Genomic DNA, 8,978 nt, shown 5'->3' on the forward strand with positions numbered 1-8,978 from the left:
GCTGAACTCGGTGCAGTCTTTTTTTCCTGGGTAAAGAGACCTGAAGCCGAGCTGCAACTCACGACAGTTCCGAGCAATTTTAGGGTTGCTAACTTGCACCACTCTTCTCTGCAGCTGTGGCTTGAATAAGGAAGGGCCTGATGAGCGGACCTTGGCCAGGGGAGTGTGGTTCAAGGCTCCCTCTTAGCTGTGGAGTCTCTTGAGCAAAAATTCTACTTGGTGAGCTCCTGGCATTAAAGTGGTGAGCGAGCAATTGGGCTGCTGCATCAGTTAGTTTGCTCTGGAGCCCTCCTCCCTGAGCGAAGACAAGAATGCGTGAGCCGGAGGCTAAAAGACTGTGAGCTAGCTCACACTAACTCGGCTTAAAGGGAACATGGCTGGCAACCAAGATCGAGTTAATTCATGCCATAGTATTCCCCAGGGGTCATTTCCTGCAGGAGCACACAGGAGCAGAGCTCCGGCAGTAAAGAGCCCAGGGGGCGGGCACATGCAACAAGCCCCCACCCCCTGCTCCCAGCAGTCCTCAGTCAGAGCAAGAAGCAGCCAGGTAAGCTGCAGAGCCCTCCCGTCCCCCCCTCCAAAACAGTCCAGTGGCACCTTTAAGCCCAAGTTTTATTCAGGTACAAGCTCTCCCTCCTCTGCGAGGACAGATCTGCACATCCCCCCCCCAATAGCTAGCAATCCAAAACAGCCCAATGGCACCTTTAAGACCAAGTTTTATTCAGGTACAAGCTCTCCCTCCTCTGCGAGGGCAGATCTGCACGTCCCCCACCCAATAGCTAGCAATCCAAAACAGTCCAGTGGCACCTTTAAGAACAAGTCTTATTCAGGTACAAGCTCTCCCTCCTCTGCGAGGACAGATCTGCACGTTCCCCCCCCCGCCCAAATAGCTAGCAATCCAAAACAGCCCAGTGGCACCTTTAAGACCAAGTTTTATTCGGGTACCAGCTCTCCCTCCTCTGTGAGGGCAGATCTGCATGTCCAGCCCCCCCCCCCAAATAGCTAGCAATCCAAAACAGTCCCTGAGCGGTGGGTGTTGCCTTCTGGCACACTTCCGGTGACGTCAGGGGGTGTGATGATTTATGCTAATGAGTTATGCTAATGAGCTCCTGCACCTCTTTTTCTACGAAATGACCCCTGGAAAGGATTATAGTTTCCCTTCTTCCTTCTCTCCCCCCATGCCGTTTTCTTGGGATTTACCAGGTCCCCTCTGGCCACCAGCAGGGGAATGGGGGGGGGGGGTGGCCGGATCCAGGTTGGGGAACTCCTGAAGATTTGGGGGTGGAGCCTGGGGAGGACAGAGACCTCAGAGGGGTACAATGCCACAGAGTCCACCCTCCAAAGCAGCCATTTTCCCCACAGGAACTGATCTCTGTCGTCTGTAGATTAGCTGTAATTCCAGGGGATCCCCAGGTCCCACCTGGAGGGTGGCATCCCTAGACCCAAGGCAATCCTGCCGGTTAATTTGGAGGGGGGAAACTTTAAAAGAAACTTCAGCCCTCATGCATCTCGGCGAGTCTCACTTCTAAACAAGCAATATTTTGTATCGGGCTGTAGGAGGGTTGCCAACAACCAGACCAGTGTTCCCTCTAAGCTGAGTGAGTGTGAGCTAGCTCACCGTTTTTTAGCCTCCGGCTCACACATAATTGTCTCCGCTTGGGACGGATTGGCTCCAGAGCAAACCAATTCATGCAGTAGCCCAATCGCTCCCTCACACGTTTAATGCCAGGAGCTCACCAAGTAGAATTTTTGCTCACAAGACTCCACAGCTTAGAGGGAGCATTGAGACCAGTGTTCCCTCTAAGCTGAGTTAGTGTGAGCTAGCTCACCGTTTCTTAGCCTCCGGCTCACAGATTTCTGTCTCAGCTCAGGAATGAGGGCTTCAGAGCAGACTGATTTATGCAGCAGCCCGATCGCTCCCCCACAACTTTAATGCCAGGAGCTCACCAAGGAGAATTTTTGCTCACAAGACTCCACGGTGTAGAGGGAGCATTGAGACCAGTGTCCCCTCTAAGCTGAGTCAGTGTGAGCTAGCTCACCGTTTTTATAGCCTCCGGCTCACACATAGTTGTCTCTGCTTGGGACGGAGGGCTCCAGAGCAGACTAATTTATGCAGCAGCCAAATCGCTCCCTCACCACTTTAATGCCAGGAGCTCACCAAGGAGAAATTTTTCCTCGCAAGACTCCACAGCTTAGAGGGAGCATTGAGACCAGTGTTCCCTCTAAACTGAGTTAGTGTGAGCTAGCTCACCGTTTTCTTAGCCTCCGGCTCACACATTTCTGTCTCCGCTCAGGACTAATTCGTACAATAGCCCGATCGCTCCCTCACCCCTTTAATGCCAGGAGCTCACCAAGTAGAATTTTTCCTCGCAAGACTCCACAGCTTAGAGGGAGCATTGAGACCAGTGTTCCCTCTAAGCTGAGTCAGTGTGAGCCAGCTCACCGTTTTTTAGCCTCCGGCTCACACATATTTGTTTCAGTTTGGGAAGGAGGGCTCCGGAGCAGACTAATTCATGCAGCAGCCCAATCGCTCCCTCACAACTCACCAAGTAGAATTTTTGCTCATAAGACTCGACAACTTAGAGGGAGCATCGATCCAGACTCTGGTCTACAGAGATCAGTTCCCCTGGAGAAAAATGGCTCCTCTCTAGCACTCTACCCCACTGAAGTCCCTCTCCTCTCCAGACCCCCACCCGCCCCATGCTCTACCCCCAAATTTCCAGGAATCTCCCAACCCGGCGTGGGCGGTCCTCGTCTGCAGCCCTCTCCGGCACCGAGGGGACTCTGGTCCGTGTCACCTTGTGCGCGTTGTTTCCGTTACATAATCCTCCAGAGCGAGGACCGATTCTTGCTGGGACCAAGTTTCTGATTATACAATGGGGTGGGGGGCAGCCGGCCGTGTGCTCTCAGCACCCCTGAGCAAAAGCCTTCCAAGATGCTGAGTCCGGCCTGGCTACCTTGGGTGGTTTCGCCCTCCGCAATCCTCTCCGACCCGCACACCAAACGAGATTACCCTCTCAGAAAGGGTTTATGGGACAGAAGGTAAGGCTCTTAGGAGCCCTTAATCTCCAAGTTTGCCTCTGGGATGATCTGGATTAGTGTTTGATCTCTGCTTGAGCCATTAAGTGGATTCCCTCCTCTGGCACTCTATAACAGGAGGTCTGGGCCCTCGCTGCCCGGTTCTGCACGGCGATCCCAGCACCAAGGAGGATGTCTGGCGACGAAGACTTCTACCTTTACGCAAACATCTCCTCCGTGGGGCCTTTCGATGGCCCCCAGTACCACATCGCCCCAATGTGGGCCTTCTACTTCCAGACGGCCTTCATGGGGTTCGTGTTCTTCGCCGGCACGCCGCTCAACGCCATCATCCTGGTCGCCATCGTCAAGTACAAGAAGCTGCGGCAGCCCCTCAACTACATCCTCGTGAACGTCTCGGCGGCCGGCTTCCTCTTCTGCGTCGTCGCCGTCTTCACGGTCTTCGTATCCAGCTCCCAGGGCTACTTCATCTTCGGGAAACACGTCTGCGCCCTGGAGGCTTTCCTGGGCTCCCTGGCAGGTAAATAAACCGGTCAAAGAAAAGGCCTAAATGAGACGGTGGTGAGGCGGAGAGGGGTTGACCGAGTCGGCCACCCCAGGCCTTATTTGCCAGGGATATTTCCTAGTTTGGGTTCCTCTGTCCCTGCCCCTACTTTTGCCTTTAGGGAATTTTGATTTACGCCCCAGCTTTCACTCCAGTGAGGACCCAAAGCGGCTCTCCTCTCCTCCATCGTTTCCCTCACAACACCCCCGTGAGGTAAATTAGGCTGAGAGTGGCCCATGGCCGCCCAGCGAGTTTCCATGGTGGTGCAGGGATTCGAAACTGGGTCTCCCAGGTCCTAGCCCATCAGTCTAGACATTACACCACAGTGCATTGTTGCTGTTTTCCTTGGTGCCTACGAGCTTAAGGTTTCAGGATTCCGTTCCCCTCAGAGGGTCTGTAGAAATTGCACAAATATACATTCAGAAGGAGAAGAAGAGAAGAGGTTGGGTTTATATCCCTATACGCCCTTCACTCGGAGTCTCAGAGCGGCTTACAAACTCCTCTCCCTTCCCCTCCCCACAACAGACACCCTGTGAGTAGTGCTCCCCCTAAGCTGAGTTAGTGTGAGCTAGCTCAGTTTTTTAGCCTCTGGCTCACACATTTTTGTCTTAGCTCAGGAAGGATGGATCCAGAGCAAGACTAATGTATGCAGTAGCCAAATCCCTCGCTCACAACGTTAATGCCAGTAGCTCACGAAGTAGGATTTTTGCTCACAGGACTCCAGAGCTTAGAGGGAGCATTGCCTGTGAGATAGGTGGGGCTGAGAGGGCTCTTTCCAGAACTGTCCTTGAGAGATCAGCTCTGACAGAACTATGGCTTGCCCAAGGTCATCCAGCAGCTGCAGGTGGAGGAGTGCGGGATCAAACCCAGTTCTCCCAGATTAGAGTCCACGCACTTAACCACTACACCAAACTGGCTCATAGAATCCTAGAGTTGGCTAAAGATACCCAGCTCCTTCAACCTTTCCTCATTGGACTTGGTCTCCAGACCCCTCACCACCTTCATTGCCCTCCTCTGGAGAATGTGGCCCAAGGTCACCCAGCAAGGCCACGACATAAGCTGCTTCGGGTCCCCACTGGGGAGAAAGGGAGGATATACATGAATTAAATGAATAAATAGATCCGGAGAGAGGTGTAACAGGGCGCTTGAGAGGCCGTGGATCCCGGGATTCTGTTTGAGCTAGCTCTTTTCAGACCTCGCCTGCCTGTCTTTTCCCACCCAGGTCTGGTCACTGGCTGGTCCTTGGCTTTCCTGGCCTTGGAACGATACATCGTCATCTGCAAGCCCTTTGGGAACTTCCGCTTCAGCGCCAAACACGCCTCCCTCGTGGTGGCAGCAACCTGGTTCATCGGGATCGGAGTCTCCATTCCGCCCTATTTTGGGTGGAGCAGGTGAGGAAAGGTCAGGGAACCGGGGGGGGGCAGTTTGACTAGAAGACCGGCCGGAATACAAGTCCAGAGGAAAACCAAGCAAGACCAGTAGCAGAAGGTCACCAAGAAGCGAGCAAGCTTGGGGATTCCTACAGAGCTCTTTTTCACACAGGTTCAGGTTCAGGTTTTATTGCCTTTGGCCATAGGCCATTACAATGGCAGAACAATATATAAACTACCAGGGGTCATTTCGTAGAAAAAGAGGTGCAGGAGCTCATTAGCATAACTTTTTAGCATAACTTATTTGCATATACCACACCCCCTGGCGTCACCGGAAGTGTGTCAGAAGGCAACACCCACCAATCAGGCTCCACTGGACTGTTTTGGATTGCTAGCTATTGGGGGGGTCATCAGGCTCTCGAACAGGGGCCCTCAACGTCTTCTACCCTGTGGGCAGCTCTGCCATTGTGACATGGGGTGGGCGGGCACAGGCACAAAATGCCCGCAGGAGGCAGAGCCAGCCACAAAACGTAAGACTATGCGGAACACTTATAGGTTCAGGTTCAGTTTTTATTGCCTTCAGCCAAAGGCCATCACACTGACAGAATAAGAAAACTACTAAAAGCAGAAAATTTTTAAAAACCTAATTTAATACACAATAAAACATTGTAATAATTCCAATTTTTCCATCCTGTTCTCCGTAAGTAATCGAGCTATGGTGCTGCTACTATTCCCCCCCCCCCCCCAATTTTTTTTTCCCCCCCCCCCCCGAATTTTCTTTGCAGCGAGGGTGAAGAGGGCCGCCTTGTGTGAGATCCCGGCCTCTACGTCTGCTAGTAAAACTAGATTTTTTTTTCTGTTTCTGTTCCAGTGCCTAGGGTGGCCCAATTAGGCCTAGAAATTTCTCCCTAGGGGATTGATAGCACAGGCAGAATAACAAGTAAGAGAGACAGGTCTTCTGGCGCTGAGCCCCCACATGGGCAGAGATGCTGGGCAATAAGCGTGTCGGAATAGCGACCTTCCAGCATTGCTGTTTGCATTGATCGAAAGTGGATTGAAGTTAGTGCAGAGCGTAATTTGCTGAATGAGATCTTAGTTAAATATTCGGCCCTTTGATGGTCTGATCTGATTAGTTTGTAAAGGTAAAGGTAAAGGTTTCCCTTGCTCGAAAGCCAGTCGAATCCGACTCTAGGGTTGCGGTGCTCATCTCCGTTTCAAAGCCGAAGAGCCAGCGCTGTCCGAAGACGTTTCCATGGTCATGTGGCCGGCATGACTAAACACCAAGGCGCGCGGAACGCTGCTACCTTCCCACCAAAGTGGTACCTATTTATCTACTTGCAATTTCTTGCTTTCAAACTGCTTTGTTTGTACCAGGGTTCATTTCCTGCAGGAGCGCACAGAAGCGGAGATCCAGCAGTAAAGAGCCCAGGGGGCGGGCCAATGCAAGAAGCCCCACCCTCTGCTCCCAGTCAGAGCAAGAAGCTGCCAGGTAAATTGCAGAGCCACACACACCCCAGCCCCCCCAGTCCAAAATAGTCCAGTGGCACCTTTAAGACCAAGTTTTATTCAGGTACAAGCTCCCCCTCCTCTGCGAGGACAGATCTCCATGTTCAAACCCCCCCCCCCCATAGCTAGCAATCCAAAACAGTCCAGTGGAGCCTGAGTGGTGGGTGTTGCCTTCTGACACACATCCGGCGATGTCAGTGGGTGTGGCATATGCAAACGAGTCATGCTAATGAGTCATGCTAATGAGCTCCTGCACCTCTTTTTCTACTAAATGACCCCTGGTTTGTACCAAGGTGAGGATCTATTCTCTTGGACGACTCGCCTATCTTGGGCAGCGTCCTGGGTGTATATTTGCTCCCTGCCATTAAAGTCGGTCCGAAGGGGCCCATGAATTACATCTGGAAGATTATAGATTTGCAATATGGATGGTTAAGAAAAGGGGAAAGGAGAGAGAGGGAAACGAGGTGTCGCCGGGAAAGGGCATGGAGGATGCCATGGTGGTAGATGGCAGTGCTTTGTGCCTGTCTCTTCCACCATTAAACTGTTACGCAAATGGCTAGTCTGCATGCACCTCCTAGTGGGAGCAAAATACATGCGGAACGGGGTGGTGGTGGGGGTGACCCTGAAGAAATAAGCAAGGGAAATGAGAGTGCAGAAACCCCCAATGTCAGGAGACAAAGAAGTAATGGACACTCGGCTGTAAAATAACAGAATCATAGAGTCGGAAGGGGCCATAGAGATCATCTAGTCTGACCCCCTGCTCAATGCAGGATCGGCCAAGAGCAGGGCTGTCGAACTCATTTGTTATGAGGGCTGGATCTGACATAAATGAGACCTTGTTGGGCCGGGCCACGTGTGTCATAAAATGTAATGCCAGGTAGCGGACATATAAACTTTATAAAGGACACAAACACAAAGTTTTTTTTGAACTTAAAACAAAAACATGCTCAAAACATTAGCACTCTTTATTTAACAGTGTCTGATAACTGACACCTCTTGCTCTGAATTACCCCTCAACGTCCTCCAGACTGAACATTCTCAAGTCCCTTCGCCTTTATCATTTATCACTAGTGTGAACTGGAACCGGTGGGGTCTTTTATAAGGCAAAAAGACCCTGCCTCACAGCCACTGGTGAAAACTGCTTCAGGATGGTTCCCCTGCCCTTTTCTCCAAGGGGTGACGAATCTGGCATTCCACAGGCTGAAAAGAGACTTCCAAACTATCAGGTCTTGCTTCCCACCAGAGGTCAGGGTGTGCACCAAACCAACATCCAGCCCAAAAGAGGCCCAGTTTGATTGTGCGCTGGATACCAGTTTGGTGGGTATCACCGATCGGTTAGGCATAGTGAGAGGCAGGGGTCATTTCGTAGAAAAAGAGGTGCAGGAACTCATTAGCATAGCTCATTAGCATAACTTATTTGCATATGCCACACCCCCTGAATCACTGGAAGTGTGTCAGAAGGCAACACCCACCGCTCAGGTTCCACTGGACTCTTTTGGATTGCTAGCCGGTGGGGGGGGGACATGCAGATCTGTCCTCGCAGAGGAGGGAGAGCTTGTACCTGAATAACACTTGGTCTTAAAGGTGCCACTGGACTGTTTTGGACCAGGGGGCCGGGGGGGGCTCTGCAGCTTACCTGGCTGCTTCTTGCTCTGACTGAGGGCTGCTGGGAGCAGGGGGCGGGGCTTGTTGCATGTGCCCGCCCCCCTGGCTCTTTACTGCCGGAGCTCCGCTCCTGTGCGCTCCTGCAGGAAATGACCCCTGCTGCTGGGTATTGCATTCCAAAAGCTGGAGAGAGGTTCCCAGTAGTCAGGGTAACATCTCCCATCCTCAGCTCATGTCAGCATATCGATACCACGGTTGGAGCCCTTCTCTCCAGTCTCCGTCGCCTGCTGTTCAATCCGGCCCTCTCTTTCAGGTTTATCCCGGAGGGCCTGCAGTGCTCCTGCGGCCCCGACTGGTACACAGTGGGGACCAAGTACTACAGCGAATACTACACCTGGTTCCTATTCGTCCTCTGCTTCATCGTGCCCCTCAGCATCATCGTCTTCTCTTACTCGCAGCTGCTGAGCGCCCTTCGAGCCGTGAGTACCCCGTCTGTGCACGCACGCGTGTGCTTGTACGAATGCTATGGGGAAAGGTTAAGGCGCTTAGGGCTCTTTAGCTTGGAGAAAAGACGACTGAGGGGTGACATGATCGAGGTTTATAAGATTATGCATGGGAAAGAGCAGGTAGAGAAAGAGGTACTTTTCTCCCTTTCTCACAATACAAGAACTCGTGGGCACTCCATGAAACTGCAGAGCGGTCGGGTTAGAACGGATAAAAGGAAGTACTTCTTCACCCAAAGAGTGATTAACACATGGAATTCACTGCCACAGGAAGTGGTGGCGGCTACAAGCATGGACAGCTTCAAAAGGGAATTAGATAAGCATATGGAGCAGAGGTCCATCAGTGGCTATTAGCCACAAGGTATAGCTAGGGGCTCTGGGGCAAGTGATGCTCTGTCTTCTTGGTCCTTGGGG

The 8,978-nt window shown here is 52.1% G+C and overlaps 1 protein-coding gene across 1 annotated transcript in view; it reads left to right on the top strand.

The window, feature by feature from the left end:
* Window positions 1–3,210: 3,210 nt before the first annotated feature.
* The window catches only part of OPN1SW (opsin 1 (cone pigments), short-wave-sensitive), a 12,889-nt gene continuing 7,121 nt past the window's right edge, over window positions 3,211–8,978 (top strand). The window contains exons 1-3 of the mRNA XM_015427348.1: window positions 3,211–3,556; window positions 4,803–4,971; window positions 8,375–8,540. Coding sequence (XP_015282834.1) covers window positions 3,211–3,556; window positions 4,803–4,971; window positions 8,375–8,540 — 681 coding nt within the window. The remainder of the gene's footprint in view (window positions 3,557–4,802; window positions 4,972–8,374; window positions 8,541–8,978) is intronic.

This window comes from Gekko japonicus, unplaced genomic scaffold (genome assembly GCF_001447785.1).
Source record: "Gekko japonicus isolate JY-2015 unplaced genomic scaffold, Gekko_japonicus_V1.1 scaffold1899, whole genome shotgun sequence".
Taxonomy (NCBI): Eukaryota; Metazoa; Chordata; class Lepidosauria; order Squamata; family Gekkonidae; genus Gekko; species Gekko japonicus.